This window comes from Hyperolius riggenbachi, chromosome 7 (assembly GCF_040937935.1).
Source record: "Hyperolius riggenbachi isolate aHypRig1 chromosome 7, aHypRig1.pri, whole genome shotgun sequence".
In the NCBI taxonomy this organism is placed as follows: domain Eukaryota; kingdom Metazoa; phylum Chordata; class Amphibia; order Anura; family Hyperoliidae; genus Hyperolius; species Hyperolius riggenbachi.
The window spans coordinates 256591599-256608533 of record NC_090652.1 but is presented as its reverse complement, the minus strand read 5'-3'; the positions used below and the strand labels follow the sequence as shown (position 1 = coordinate 256608533).

At 44.2% G+C, this 16935-nt stretch overlaps 1 protein-coding gene across 1 annotated transcript in view; it reads left to right on the top strand.

The window, feature by feature from the left end:
• COL28A1 (collagen type XXVIII alpha 1 chain) overlaps positions 1-15805 on the top strand; it is a 198628-nt gene extending 182823 nt beyond the window's left edge. Inside the window, exons 35-39 of the mRNA XM_068247381.1 lie at positions 511-797; positions 1898-2018; positions 8096-8233; positions 10949-11140; positions 15368-15805. Coding sequence (XP_068103482.1) covers positions 511-797; positions 1898-2018; positions 8096-8233; positions 10949-11140; positions 15368-15375 — 746 coding nt within the window. The 3' untranslated portion in view covers positions 15376-15805. The remainder of the gene's footprint in view (positions 1-510; positions 798-1897; positions 2019-8095; positions 8234-10948; positions 11141-15367) is intronic.
• The last annotated feature ends 1130 nt before the right edge of the window (positions 15806-16935 follow it).

Genomic DNA, 16935 nt, shown 5'->3' with positions numbered 1-16935 from the left:
TCTCTTTCACCTCTTCCATGTCCTGTTTATGCACTGTGATCGATGGAATTCTCCATCCTCCATTTTAAAAATGGTGATGACCCTGTATCAGAGTTTGGGCCAGCACTCCATTAACCTGTTATATTGCCCACTTGAGTCATAGTGAAACATGGGTATTACCTTGCACATCCGTTGTTCTTCCAGTTATAACTAACAACAACTGATAAAGAGTCCTAAGACTTCCAGTTTCGACTAGATCTAGTTGAAACTAGAAGAGATAATTGTTCGAAGAAAATGGTGAGCTTCTTAGAGGAACTGACAGCGAGGTAAGTATGTAATATTTATTTGCAGGTACATCATGTTTTTATTTGAACTATTTTTACTCAGTTCAGGTTCCCTTCAAGTCCGTATTGAGTTCCATGAAGAGTCTGTTTAGTTATTTATCAGTTCTCTAAAATGTTGTGGGGAACAGAAAGATGAATTGATGATTTTTCCCATATCTTACTATTTGCATTATTTATTTTTATATAGCTTTGGAGTCAAAACTGGTGAATCAGTTCTGTGAAGACGAAAATGGAGCGCTTATCTACAATCGAGTTGGCAACAAAATCAATCCAATTTTCCACGGGAAAGGTGGCTCTGCCTCAACCTACCCCGGCACTCAAATCAACAGAATTAATCCAGATGACAGCCTTAGATTAGAGGAAAAGAGGAGACTGGAGGAGAGGATCCGATTGGAAGAGGAGAGGATTCGGCAAGAAGAAGAAAGAAGAAGGGCAGCTGAAAATACATTTGTGGTTCGAGTGCCAGAAGTTCAGGTAATACCATCGTTACTGAAAAGCTAACAGTTATCACTAAGGGCTGGGATCACTACGGGGGCTCTGTGGAAATTGCTAAGCACCTGCTATTTTGCTGGAAGTACCATAACTTCACAGTGATTCCAAGAGCAACCACAATTTGGCTACTGTAGCCACTGATGCAGTCGCTCTGGGATTGGTCCCAAATTGCTGAAAGCAGCGTTTTGCGATCAATCTGCAATCGCAATACTTCTAGTGGGACCACCCCAATTGGGATCCACTGGCATGGCGCTTTGCTGATCGCCAAGGACTGTAAAAGGGTTCCTAGTGGGTCCTTGATATAACATTATTTTATAAGTGAATGGCTGGATGGCGTACTGGTTAAGGGCTCTGCCTCCGACACAGGAGACCTGGGTTTGAATCTCGGCTCTGCCTGTTCAGTAAGCCAGTAATTCAGTAAGGAGCTCTTTGGGCAAGACTCCCTAACACTGTTACTGCCTACTGAGTGCGTTCTAGTGGCTGCCTCGCAAGCGCTTTGAGTCCGACAGGAGAAAAGCACTATACAAAAAAAGTTATTATTATTATTATGTGCATGATAAGTGTTGAGAAGTCATTGTCACGTCACATGGCTCTGAGAACTACAGAGAAGTGTGCTTTACATAGAATCCGTTCCTATGTCCGTTCCATATTTTTAAGGCAGTATGAAGCCAGGGCAATACCTGTACCCATTCCAAGTGTATAGAAGTATGGAGAAATGCGGTAATAATACAGAATCGTGGATGAGATGAAATCCGCACACTCCAAAGTTTCAGAAAGTCCAAAGGTATTTTATTTGGGATTCACAGATATAGCAAAACGGCTGACATGTTTCGGATCAGGTATCCTTACTCATAGCCTTCAAGGATACCTGATCCGAAACATGTCAGCCGTTTTGCTGTATCTGTGATTCCCAAATAAAATACCTTTGGACTTTTCGAAACTTTGGAGTGTGCGGATTTCATCTCATCCATGGTTTAGGTCTATGCTCTTTGGCTTCCAGCACCTTCGTTTGTTTTCAGAGGTAGAGCGGTGTTTTCCTATAGCAAAATACAGAATGTTTATAACTGGATTATCTACTGCAGCTACCAAAGAAAGAAGTTATCAATAAACCAATCGTGGATGAGGGAGAAGAGGAAGATGAAGATTATGATGAGGAAGAAGAAGCCGTCACAGAGCCACCTCCATCCCCTGCTAGATCCAGAGGTAAGCTACACACTGCACAAGAAGTGTTTATTATATTTGCTTTTTATTAGCTTGAATGCTGGAAATCTGTGAGCCATCTAAGGCTGCATTTCCACTAGGGCAGTTTGTGTGCTTTTCTGCACATAAATACACTTGAAAATAGCACTGGAACCGACAGCCCATTTGAAATCAGGGCCGGATTTGGACTTCCCAGTGCCCTAGGCCCAGTACCACCAACCGCCCCCCCCCCACACACACACACACACACACACACACACACACTCAGGGTGCATACACACATCAGACCATAGTCTTTGGAAAATGAAAGATCACAGACCAATTTTACCCCCTTCCATGTAGCATGAGAGCCATTCCTACACAGTCTATTCTATGGAGCTGAACTCCCCATCAGACAGAAATCTTTGCAAGATGCTTCACACAAAATACAGGCACAAAAGATCAGTATCTGCAAAAGATCAGTATCTGCAAAAGATCTGTTACTGCCAAAGATCCATTCCTGCAAATTGCATTCATAGTCTATGAGATCTGCAGATCATCATACACACCTTGTTTAACTGACATTCATCTGCAGATCAGACAATCATCTGCAGATCTGAAAATCCATCCTGGTGGATCTGATCTGCAGATGAATGTCTTTTAAACAAGGTGTGTATGAGGATCTGCAGATATCATAGACTATGAATGCATTTTGCAGGAACGGATCTTTTGCAGGAACAGATCTTTTGCAGATACTGATTTTTTGAATGTGTACAGCATCTTTGTGTGCAGCATCTTGCAAAGATTTCTGTCTGATGGGGAGTTCAGCTCAATAGAATGGACTGTGTAGGTATGGCTCTCATACTACATGGAAGGGGGTAAAATTGGTCTGTGATCTTTCATTTTTTAAAAGACTATGGTCTGATGTGTGTATGAGCCTTTAGGAAAATGAAAGATCACAGACCAATTTTACCCCATTCCATGTAGTATGAGAGCCATTCCTACACAGTCTATTCTATGGAGCTGAACTCCCCATCAGACAGAAATCTTTGCAAAATGCTGCACACAAAGATGCTGTACACATTCAAAAGATCAGTATCTGCAAAAGATCTGTTCCTGCAAAAGATCCGTTCCTGCAAAATGCATTCATAGTCTATGATATCTGCAGATCATCATACACACCTTGTTTAACAGACATTCATCTGCAGATCAGATCCACCAGGATGGATCTTCAGATCTGCAGATGATTGTCTGATCTGCAGATGAATGTCAGTTAAACAAGGTGTGTATGATGATCTGCAGATCTCATAGACTATGAATGCAATTTGCAGGAACAGATCATTGGCAGGAACAGATCTTTTGCAGATACTGATCTTTTGTGTCTGTACAGCATCTGTGTGTGCAGCATCTTGCAAAGATTTTTTTCTGATGGGGAGTTCAGCTCCATAGAATAGACTGTGTAGGAATGGCTCTCATACTACATGAAGGGTGGTAAGATTGGTCTGTGAGCTTTCATTTTCCAAAGACTATAGTCTGATGTGTGTATGAGCCTTAACGATCACTTGTTTGCAGGAGGAAATGCCTGTTTTAGTGACTTGTGTATACCTATGAATGTTTTCTCTCTGAAAAATGATGAATGATTGTTTTTCCTGTTAGAGCAGTGAGTCCCTAATGCCTGGTATGCACCAGATAGATGGGTTGAATCGATTTTCCGATCACTTATACAAAGTCGATTAGAAAAATGATCAGAAATCAGATTAGACCTGTCAGAAATAATCAATTCGAACCCATCTATCTGATGGCAAATTGCATGGTGTGTACCAGGCATGAAGTAGCAGAGCGGCATTCATCTCCCGCTCTGCTCTTCTGTAATCACAGATCTGTTGCATCTATTTTATAGTATTTATTGTACTGATTCTTTCACAGGTGTTTTTTTTACTGTTTGCCAACACTGTACAAATATATATTTTTTTTAATTTTTAGTGAATGTTATTACTTTTGGTATACAAAACAGAATGTAACAATACAAAAGTATACAACAGTACATTTGCAATTATAATTATAGAGAAGTTGTCTATCTCATACTACTGCAGACATTACTGTTGCCTTTAAAATGAGCCAGCAAGAGGTTAAGATTTAGCTTAGAATGGGCTGTCATAAATCTCTCTAAGGAAAAAAAACACCTTATCTTTCTGTTTAAGATTTACAATCCAGGGGGAGAGAGGAGAAGGAATGGCTCAAGTCATTAACAGAGTCTGACCAGCAATACATTGTTTAGCCCAGCTTGAGTTGTAAAGTGGAAATAATTCTGTTACCTTACTGGATCAGAAATGTTGTCTACATTGTGATCCATGTTTCTCTCACCCCTGGCAATAAACTGAAGCTTGTATCATCGCACACCAGCACACCACGAAGTAAGGAAAATACACAGAGCTCTGGAATTCTGACTGTGTGTGCAGCAAAGCCAGGGCGGCTTCGGAGCAGGAGAAATGATTTATTTTGACATGCAGCCTCTTATATCTCTCAGGTCCTGCCGCCCTTTCATCCTTTGGATTTTTTTCTGCCCTAGGCCGTGGCCTCTGCGGCCTTTGCAGAAATCCGACCCTGTTTGAAATCAATAGTTTGTTTTCATCTAAACTATTATTACTGTGTATATATAGGGCCAACATCTTCCACAGTGCTGTACAGAGTAGATATAGGTGTCAATTCATCAAAGGCTGTTCAATTAAAAAAAAACAAGTCGGGAAAATACAACATTTGGTATTTTAGACTTTTGTGTGCTAATTCATCAAAATTTTCACAGGTGCGGTAGACGTGCAGGGATTTACCAAAGCCCATTGTCGTTAACAGCAGAAGAGTGTGTGTTGTTACTTGCTGTTTTGTGCAGAGACAGCATTACAATAGTAAGAGGCATCCCAAGTAGAGATGTCATGAACAACGAATTTTCCATTCGCGAACAGCGAACACTAACGTCCGCAAATGTTCACGAACATGCGAACCGCCATAGATTTCAATGGGCAGGCGAATTTTACAACCTATAATGACTGTTTCTGGCCACAAAAGTGATGAAAAATTTCTTTCAAGGGGTTTAACACCTGGACAGGGGCGTGCCAGAGGGGGATCCATGCCAAAAGTCCCACTAAAAATTACAGAGTTGACGCAAAATCGGGTTTTAATCTCTAAAGGGCACAAATCACATTACATTCCTACAAATAATGCACTGGAATAGTATTGTGCCTGCAATATAATGTAGCAACAATAGCAGTAGTGTGCACAGCTCTGGGTGTCCGTGGGCTGTGGAGTGTCACACACAAAGAAATGCCATTGTACTATCAGAATACAATGAAATAATAATGCACTGGAGTGGTTCTGTGCCTGCAACAACAATAGCGGTAGTGTGCATACAGCTCTGGGTGTGAGCTGTGGAGTGTCACAAACAGAGAAATGCAATAGTACTATCAGAATACAGTGGAATAATAATGTTCTGGAGTGGTACTGTGCCTGCAACTTAATGTAGCAACAGCAGTAGTGTGCACACAGTTCTGGGTGTCAGTGGGCTGTGGAGTGTCACACACACAAAAAAAACACAGGAGACCGATGCGCTAGCCCTCAATAGGGCTGTTTGGAGTGCTTTCACAGCAAGTGAGGAACAAAAACACAAGCCTAGCTAATGCTTTCCCTACCTATCTGCAGCAAGTCTGACCCTGCTCTGACTGACAATCAGCAGCTAGCAGAGAATTAATCCAATATGGCCACCGCAACTGCTTTTTAATAGGGGGGTGGGGGTCCAGGATGAAGTGCTAGCTAATTGGATGCCATGTGTTTGCTGACTGTGAGGTAAGGGGTCAAAGTTTGGCTCCATGATGTATAGGGGGCGGGTCGAACACGCCATATGTTCGGCGTTCGCCAAGAACGCGAACAGCAGAAATTCACCGGGAACTGTCTGCCGGCAAACTGTTCGGGCCATCTCAAATCCCAACATCCCTTTAGAATGTACATGTTTGTTTTACTGCCTCTGCTTGCTCTAAATCTGTCTATTAGTCTCCATATAGGTGGCCATACACTTATAGATTTGCAGCAGATTTGACCATCAGATAGATTTCTGTCAGATGCCTGTCAAGTTGAATCTGACAGTAATCTATCTGATGTGTGCCACACACTAGGAACAGATTTGCAGTAGATTTCAGAATGAAATGTATGGGAAATCTATCTAAATGCATTATTGGACTATTAGATCCAATGCAACTCTATGGGCCAGCAGCAGATCGACCTAGATCTTCCACCCTGTCAGGTAGATCAAATCCATCAAAATCGATCGAAATCAGACACAAATCGATTGGTATATCTGAAAGAATCGATTTCTGATCGATTCTATAGAATCCATTGATCGATCGATGGCTGAAATCGACCAGTGTATCGGCCCCTTTAGTCTTTCTTAACATTTTAATTAATTGCTACATCTTGGCAGAACTTCCAGGAGACAGTACACATGTCATGCTTAGTTGATTTCCACACTAGTTCTTCTGCATCTTCAAACAGGAACTTAAATGGTTAAACAGCCGAAGGGTGGCAGGGGGAACCTGTGTTGTTAGGATCTCTCTCTGCTCGCTGCCTGGGGGGTAGAAAAGCTGGACCCGCCTGAAAAGCCTGAAGGTGCTATCAGATCCGATCATCCGGACTAGCAGGAGACAGGGGCGGTTTCTATTGGCTTCTGCAGCTGTCAGTCATAGGTAATCATCTCTGCTTCTGTAAGTTCTGTGAGTCCCGCACTGATTCCGACAGAGGAGAACCGCCGGTAATGGAACTGTGTTTTACCCCATGCTGTAACCTTGATGAATTGACATTTACTGACACAGACTTCCCACTGAGGTGCCTTGATACAGCACTCAGGGAACAGCCTATTCGTTCTGAAATTTCTTTCTGTGTCTTACCCTCTTGCTTGAGGGTGTCAATGATGGCCTTCTGGACAGCAGTCAGGTCGGCAGTCTTACCCATGATTGCGGTTTTGAGTAATGAACCAGGCTGGGAGTTTTTAAAAGCCTCAGGAATCTTTTGCAGGTGTTTAGAGTTAATTAGTTGATTCAGATGATTAGGTTAATAGCTCGTTTAGAGAACCTTTTCATGATATGCTAATTTTTTGAGATAGGAATTTTGGGTTTTCATGAGCTGTATGCCAAAATCATCAATATTAAAACAATAAAAGGCTTGAACTACTTCAGTTGTGTGTAATGAATCTAAAATATATGAAAGTCTAATGTTTATCAGCACATCACAGAAAATAATCAACTTTATCACAATATGCTAATTTTTTGAGAAGGACCTGTATCTAGGGGGGAAGCCAGTTAAAGTGGACATGAACTCTTGCACAGAAAAGAAGGAAAATGGAAGAAATGGACCCTGTATGTATTTAGAGAGTTTAGCCTGTCTAATTCCCCCTCATCTGTGACTAATCACAAGTTGTAATTTGATCTCCCAGCTGTGTCAGCTGGCTTTCACAGCAGAGCAGCTATTTGGTAAACACAGGATATTAACAATATGTCTGCTTCCAAGAAAGCAGGAAGTAGAGACACTGCAGATTTATTGCAGGATTTGTTTTGGCTGTAACAAAAAAATGTTTTTCTTTAAAGGTTATTATGCTGTTGCGTATCTTTAAGAGCAAAGACAAAGTCCTGAGTTCTGGTTCACTTTAACTTATCTGTAGGTTTTTGGGAATATGGGAGGAAAACAGAGTGCCCGGAGGAAACCCACACATACAGAGGAAGGACATATAAACTTTGTGCAGATAGCGCCTTGGCTGGGATTTACACGCCACCATGCTAAATGCATGTTTTCATGGGGAGAATAAGGAGAGCCGCCTCAGCAGAGCTCCTGCAGTCTATTCACAGCTGCCGATAAGAACTAATTAAACTCTTCTGGCTAAACAAACATAGAACAGTGAATTTCCTTAGCAACTGTATGTGGAATAAAGACTTTTCATTGTATGTTGTGCAAAAGTTTGGGTCCACTTTAAATACCAATATGTTTTTTTTTATCATTTGTTTTATTTATTAGTGTGCATTTTAAATCAAACCACTTCTTTCTTTTGTTGTCCTGTCCTGCAGAGGTTTTATCGGCAGGTGGAAGCTCGATATCTTCCTCGAAAGAACAAACCTCATCATCCTCAAGGACTTCATCTTCCACCGTTATTTTTTCGCCATCAAGTTCAGCTGAGAGAATTGAGCCACTGGTTCCTAAAATAGGTGAATATCAGCCCTAGCAATAAAGCGTGGACATTTCTATCCCTTGAGGGTCATTCCAATTGAACGCATGTCTGCAGGCTTTGCTGAAACACACACGTTTTGTTCACTGCAGACACACAGGGTTTTGCATAACAAACCTGTTTGCAAAATTCGGATTTTCAAATGTATGCAAACATCCAAAGCAAAATGGATTTGCACTTGTATCAGAAAATGCAAGATCTCTTTATTGCTGGATATATCCCATCAGCGTGACCCGGTCGGCAAGCAGTTAAACAATGCAGATCCTCTGGCTGTACCGCCTTTAAAGGATACCTGAAGTGACATGTGACATGATGAGATAGACATGTGTATGTACAGTGCCTAGCACACAAATAACTATGCTGTGTTCCTTTTTTTCTTTCTCTGCCTGAAAGAGTTAAATATCAGGTATGTAAGTGGCTGACTCAGTCCTGACTCAGACAGGAAGTGACTACAGTGTAACCCTCGCTGATAAGAAATGTCAACTATAAAACACTTTTCTAGCATAAAATGGCTACTGAGAGCAAGAAAGAGATAAAGAGGGGAATTTCTTATCAGCGAGGGTTACACTGTAGTCACTTCCTGTCTGAGTCAGGACTGAGTCAGCCACGTACATACCTGATATTTAACTCTTTCACGCAGAGAAAGAAAAAAAGGAACACAGCATAGCTATTTGTGTGCTAGGCACTGCACATACACATGTCTATCTCATTATGTCACATGTCACTTTGGGTATCCTTTAACACTTTTAGCCATATACCCTGAACAAGCATGCAGATCAGGTGTTTCTGACAAAAATACAAGATTAGCTGCACAAGGCCGGAATTATACATGTTGTGCCCCTAGGCTAAGCATGTTGTGGCTTCCAATTTTTGTGCAGCAGCGCCCCCCATTCCATGTGCAGCCCCCTCTTCCATGTGTATCATCCATGTACAGCAACCCCTCTCTTTCATGAACAGCTGCCTTGAGCATCAGTTTCCTTTTTCATGTGTTGCTCCCCATTTCAGACTCCTCCTTCATGTGCATGGCCTGCAGCTGCCCAAGGCCCGGGCCTTTGTGGCCTTTCCAGAAATCAAGCCCTGTAGCTGCACGTTTGTTTTGGGTGTGTGATTCAGACACTACTGCAGCCAAAGAGATTGCAGGACCACCAGGCAACTGGTATTGTTTAAGGCCCTATTTACACTTAATGCATAACGTTGAGTTGCGTCACGCTGCATGCCATTTGCCATATGGTATGCAAATAGAGTTGCCACCTCATCCCTTTAAATACCGGCATATATGAATTATACATGCCTTATGGTTAGTTAGATGCAACACAACACAATTCAATGCATCTAAGTGTGAATTCAGCCTAAAAGGAAATAAATATGGCAGCCTCTACATGTCTCTCACCTTGGGTTCCTTTTAAAAGGATGTTGAAAGTATTGTTAAAACAGCTGAATTCTTCCAACAGCTGCTAATAAATAGCATCTGATTCAGGGCCGAGCCTGGGTGGGTGCTGCGGGTGCATTGCACCCAGGCGCCTGTCTCTGACAATAGTGCGGGCGCTAGGACCTAGCACACCGCACTGATATGCGGAAGTGACATCACTTCCGCATATAGAGCGGGTGCGTCTGTCGCCCGCTCTTACTGGTCGGGTCGCCCGCTGATCCTGAGGTCTGACACTGCAAGGTGAGGGGAGAGCGGCGGCGGCTAGAGGGGGGCTCCCTGTCACTCACTGCCTAAAGGGGGTCCCTGTCACTCACTACCTAAAGGCGGTCCCTGTCACTCACTAGCTGAACGGGGTCCCTGTCACTCACTAGCTAAACGGGGTCCCTGTCACTCACTGCCTAAACGGGGCTCCCTGTCACTCACTGCCTAAAGGGGGACCCTGTCACTCACTGCCTAAAGGGGGTCCCTGTCACTCACTACCTAAAGGGGTCCCTGTCACTCACTACCTAAAGGGGGTCCCTGTCACTCACTACCTAAACGCGGTCCCTTTCACTTACTACCTAAAGGGGTCCCTGTCACTCACTACCTAAAGGGGGTCCCTGTCACTCACTACCTAAAGGGGTCTTTGTCACTCACTACCTAACCGAGGTCCCTGTCACTCACTACCTAAACGGGGTTCCTGTCACTCACTACCTAAAGGGGGTCCCTGTCACTCACTACCTAAATGGGGTCCCTGTCACTCTCTAGCTAAACGGGGTCCCTGTCACTCACTACCTAAAGGGGTTCCTGTCACTCACTACCTAAAGGGGGTCCCTGTCACTCACTACGTAAACGGGGTCCCTGTCACTCACTACCTAAAGGGGGTTCCTGTCACTCACTACCTAAAGGGGGTCCCTGTCACTCACTACCTAAAGGGGTCCCTGTCACTCACTACCTAAAGGGGGTCCCTGTCACTCACTACCTTTAAGGGGTCCCTGTCACTCACTACCTTTAAGGGGTCCCTGTCACTCACTACCTAAACGGGGCTCCCTGTCACTCACTACCTAAACGGGGACATGGGTGCGATTAGGCAGGACATGGGTGTGGTTATGTGGTTGGGTATGGTTAATTTAACCACTCCCATAGGCGCCAGTGAAAATCTTGCACCCAGGTGCCAGGCACCCCAGGCTCACCCCTGATCTGATTGGATAGTATATTGAGACGTTTGTCATTTTTATGCTCTGATTTTCTTACTAGGCTGCAGTATAACTATTTCCCTCATTGCAGAGTACACCCAGGACGCACGATGCAAGCTGCCGCTAGACCAGGGACCCTGCAGGACATACATAATAAAATGGTATTATGACAAACAGGCCAACTCCTGTGCCCAGTTCTGGTATGGAGGATGCAGTGGGAATGGCAACCGCTTTGATACTGAAGATGAATGTAAAAAGTCTTGTGTTTACCCCTTAGAGGGAGGTAAGTTGTCCTCTGTACCTTGTCACATTATCAGATTGAAATGATCCTTTTTTTCTGTGAAATCTTCTAAAAATTCAGTATGTGGTTTCATTTTGTGGCCTTATTTATAACTCTTAGGGCTGGGAACCACTAGGTGCACTTTGGCAGCAAAGCACTAAGCCAGCAGATCCCTATGGGATGCTGAATTGATTGCAGAACACTGCTTGCAGCAGTTTGGGAGTGACCCCAGAGCATCAGTGGCTACAGTAGCCAAATAGCGATCACTCCAGGAAAGCGCAGGGCAAAGCACATGTAGTGGATCCCAGCCCTTACGGCTGGTGCAGACGGACACCTGCTGGCGGCTCGTTTAGCCAATGCTGAGCGCTTTTCTGCTACTGAAAAATAGAGTTTAGCAGAAAACTGTATGACATCATTTTCCACCGTTTTATTGCATTTTGAGCCCCTAGAGGGACACAGAACCACAAATGCAGCCAACGCTACACACAGCATCTCAGCAAACTCAACCGACCACCATGCCGACAATGGCAGCATACCTCCCAACATTTTGAGATAAGAAAGAGGGACAATTAAGCCACGCCCCTGACACACCCCTAATTATGCCCCTGGCACACCCTTAAGGTTCGTATACACGTCCGATAAAGATCGTTCGTTACAAACGATTCGTGACGTTTACACGATATTCAAATTAGACCGAAAAGATCGTTCGTAATGAACGATTGTGTACACACATGAACGATATAAGTATAAAGTACTGAACGACGAACGATGAAAAAATGCGTGCCCAAACGGAAGTGACGTTATGACAGGCAATAAGAACATGCATACTACTCCACAGATAATCATTATCGGACGATCTTTGTACACACTGCAACGATTGAACGATTATCTTTCGAAAAAATCCGCCGGGTTGTATCGGTCGGATTGAACGATAACGGTCGTTATCGTCCAAAAAAACGATTGTTGGAAAATTTGGAACGCACGATTATCAGTCCGATTGTCATTATCGTTCGTTTTCGAACTATCGTTATCGTACGTGTGTACTCAGCTTTAGTAACGCATACCATAACGATTTCATGAGAAAAATATTGTTGTTTTATAATTCAGACCACACTGGTCCTTTCTATGCTGGTTAATTTGCCTTCATATTAACACATAAAAATAAGAAATATATCATTTTAAAGGGTGGAAATAAAGTTTAGAGACAGTTAAACACATTTTTCTGTAGAAAAAACACACATAGTTACATAGATCTGCACATCAGTCCTGAAAGAGGGACAAATGAGGCTCCCAAAGAGGGACAGTGGGACATGGCTCCCAAAGAGGGACTGTCCGTCCAAAAGAGGGACAGTTGGGGGGTATGTGGTCAGTAAACACATTGAAATGAACGCTGCTGCTATTCATCTCAATGTGGGACACGGTTGATCCCGGCTGTAAACGTCATGCACAGCTACCGGCAGCCACTCTTCTGCAACGGCCCTAACCAGTGGCGGACTGGGAGGTGGTAAAGCTGAGGAAATCCATTTGCTGGCCAAGCAGCAGTAATCGGGGGTTGCTGCAGGTTTCTATTGGGAGTAATAACACAGGGTTACTGCTGCTTGGCCTGTAGGTGAATTTCCTTGGCCTGTAGGTGTTTTTCCAGCTCCCAGTCCGACACTGGCCCTAACTTGTTGTGTACTGTGGTTTCCTATTAGAACAGGTATGTCCGTTGCGTACGTTAAAAAGGGGCGCTGGGAAAAAAGGGCGCGGGGTTTTAAACGATAAGCATGGATAACGTTTAAAAATGTATTGTACTGTATTTCGTTTAAAATTCATGTTTTATAATGTTATAAATCATTAAATAATGTGCATTAAATCGGCAATTGTAAAAACGTTAATCTTTCGTTTAAATAGTGAAACGTATAATAACGTTTAAAAAAAAATTACTAAGTAACCCTCCCTGTACCTACCCCTAACCCCTAGACCCCCCTCTTGATGCCTAAACCTAAGACCCCCCCCTGTTGGTGCCTAAACCTAAGACCCCCCTGTTGGTGCCTAAACCTAAGACCCCCTGTTGGTGCCTAAACCTAAGACCCCCCTGTTGGTGCCTAAACCTAAGACCCCCCTGTTGGTGCCTAAACCTAAGACCCCCCTGGTGGTGCCTAAACCTAAGACCCCCCTGTTGGTGCCTAAACCTAAGACCCCCCTGTTGGTGCCTAAACCTAAGACCCCCCTGGTGGTGTCTAAACCTAAGACCCCCTGTTGGTGCCTAAACCTAAGACCCCCCTGTGATAAGCATTAATAAAGTTTCAAAAACATATTGTGCGGTTTTTTCGTTTAAAAATAATGTAAAAAAAAAAATTTGTACTGTTTTTCGTTTAAAAATAATGTTTGAAAAAAATATTGTACTGTTTTTCGTTTAAAAATAATATTAAAAAATGTATAAATCATTAAATAATGTGTAATCATGAGAAGCAGTAATAAAACATTAAGTCTCCGGGCGCCGCTTTTAAAACGTTATTTTTCTCCGGCGCCCTTTTTTCCTATCGGGCGCCCATTAAACAATATTTATTATGGGAGTGAATGGCGGCGCCCGATTTGTCCACTAGCCTCCTGCGCCCTTTTTTACTGTTACCATGTCGGTTACCCCATGCAGCCCAATTCATGGATAGCAGCCCTCCTATTCATGTACAGCAGCCTGGCTCTATCACATTCAGCTCCCTCCTTACTATAGTATGTACAGCAGCCTCTGCCTGTGATCACTTCCCATTCCATGTGCAGCCTCTATGTGTGGCAGCTCTTCTCCCATGAACAGCAACCCACACACAGCATTCCCCTAGGGGGTTGGATAGGATTGACTGTGTCCATTGCAGATGAGTTCATTTGGGACTTTATATGTAGAGATCTGATCTCCTGCATGCCGATGTATAGAGTTATGCCTGGTACACACCATGCAATTACCTGTCAGATAGGCGGCTCCAACCAATTATTTCCGTCAGGTCTGAGCTGATTTCCGAATGTTTTTCTCATCGATTTTCCGAATCGAACCAATCTATTTGATGGGAAATTGCATGGTGTGTCCCAGGCAAAAAGGTTCCCACTACTGATGCATTCTTGATTGTACAATCTTACCACTTATATGTAATATGAGAATGACCTAAAGTATAACGTATAGTCACACAGTTCACCCTTCTACTACAAAGATTCGGTAAGCTTGTACAATTAAGACTGTATGATTGATGGGCAGCTTAAAGCTACGTACTCACTTCGCGACTTTTCAAGATGCACAATTATGCCTTTCACGGCGAATCAGATCTTTAAGATCCTTAATTATTCCTGCGCAACTCTCCACAATCGTTTGAACGCTCTTTCTCGCCCGTCGTGGGCCGACACGTGTTTCGCGGCCAGGCATACGGATTGGGGAATGCTCATTTGTCGGGTCGCATCACTGTGGGTTCCCCGATCCAACTTCCGGTGAGTACAGGCCTTAAAGAGAACCCGAGGTGTGTTTAAAGAATGTTATCTGCATACAGAGGCTGGATCTGCCTATACAGCCCAGCCTCTGTTGCTATCCCAAACCCCACTAAGGTCCCCCTGCACTCTGCAATCCCTCATAAATCACAGCCGTGCTGTGAGGCTGTGTTTACATCTGTAGTGTCAGTCTCAGCTGCTCCCCAGCCTCCTGCATAGCTCCGGTCCCTGCCCCCATCCCTTCCCTCCAATCAGCAGGGAGGGAAGGGATGCAGGCGGGGACTGGAGTTCTGCAGGAGGCGGGGAGAGCAGCAGACTGACACTATAGAGATAAACACAGCCAGCTCTGACAAGCAGCGTGGCTGTGATTTATGAGGTATTGCAGAGTGCAGGGGGACCTTAGGGGGGTTTGGGATAGCAACAGAGGCTGGGCTGTATAGGCAGATCCATCCTCTGTATGCAGATAATATTCTTCAAACCCACCTCGGGTTCTCTTTAAGATGTAAGATGATAAAACTCACTGAAATATCAATAGTGGATGGGGTGCTTTAAACGCCTTGCTATATCTGTGTATTGTATTGTTATATCTGTGTAATGCTTTGTTATATCTGTGTATTGTATTGTTATATCTGTGTAATGCTTTGTTATATCTGTGTATTGTTATATCTGTGTATTGTATTGTTATATCTGTGTATTGTATTGTTATATCTGTGCATTGTATTGTGTGTATTGTCTTGTGTGGTGCATTGACCTATTTTTCATTTTCCAATTTTTCTGCAGAGAAATAATGTGGCAGTTCCTGTTGTAAAAGGTGCTACTCGTGAAAACTGAAGGATTCTTTAGTATGGACACATCTTAATCCCTGGAATGTGCCGTGTACGTTGTACATAATGTCATCAGCATGAAATGTGACTTCAGGATATAAAAGGTTCACAGAACAATCACCTTTGTCTTCATATGGATTTCCCCGTTTCTCAGGATATAAGTGCAGTTGTTACACAAGAGCAAAAGTAGCGCACTGGGCATCATGAGTGTCAAGGAACTGCTTGAAAACCTGGCCACCCCCAGCTACAGACTCTATGCCTTTATATCTTCCATCTCATGGGAACGGATTGTTGTCTGCAAGGAAAGGTCCAGCAGATCTGAAATGGACATACACTCCCTGCTATATCTATACTGAGCTGGAAGCATTATAGACATTAAACTGTGTTATGTGTCTATCAGTCTTTTTGCGTAAAGGAAGGATGAAAGAGGTTGTGTTGTCTAAAGTGTAAGTGAATGCCTTCTGGGACCCCCAAGAGTAATGTCAATGTTAAAGGAAACCAGAGCTGATTAAAGAAAAAGGTTTATACATACATGGGGCTTCCTCCAGCCTCATCCGCTCGTTGCTCCCATGCCGGCGTCCTCAGCCTTCTCCTGCTCCGGTACGGAGTCCCATCACCCCTGTCAGTCGCAGCCAGGGCCGGATTTGTACTCTTTACCGCCCTAGGCCACTGTCACCAGCTGCCCCCTTCAGTATAGGTAGCGAGATGACCTCTCCCCCCTTCCCTCTAGTATAGGTAGCCAGATGACTCCTCCCCCCCTTTCCTTCCAGTATAGGTAACCAGATGACCCCTCCCCCTTCCTTCCAGTATGGTAGACAGATGACTCCCACCCCCTTTCCCTCTAGTATAGGTAGTCAGATGACTCCTGACCCCTTTCCTTCCAGTATAGGTAGCCAGATGACATCCTTAATCCCCCCCCCCCCCCCCACACACACACACCTCTTTTCAGTATAGGTAGCCAGCTCGCCTTCACATCGCAGCAGCCATCAGTGTCAGTCATTTCTACACTCGTCTCCAGTGCAGAAGCTTCCTCTTCCTTTCTGCCTCCAAACCTGCCGCTGTCCATAGGCGCTGGCCACAATGCAAACGTGCACAGAGAGCAAGGTGGCTGCTGCACAGACAGCTAGCAGCAGAGTACTGAGGTCAGGCACTCACCTGATCTCCCTGTATTGCAGCTTTTGCAAGCTTGCAAATGCTGCACCAGCTTATCCTGCTGCTTTGGTGCCCTTCCTCCTGTGGTGCCCTAGACCATGGCCTAGGTGGCCTTGGCCTAAATCCGGCCCTGGTCACAGCCAGACTGATGTAAGGAGAAGTGCACTCTGCGTATCTCTCCAGCAGCCGCCGGAGAGATATGTAGGGGGCGCACTTCTCTTGCGCAGACTGGCCGTGACTGGCTGAAGTTACGGGACCTGGTACCGGAGCAGGAGAAGGCTGAGGATGGCGGTGTGGGAGCGATTCCTGCGGATGAGGCTGAAGGAAGCCCCAGGTACGTATAAAACTTTTATTATTACTCAGCTCTGGTTT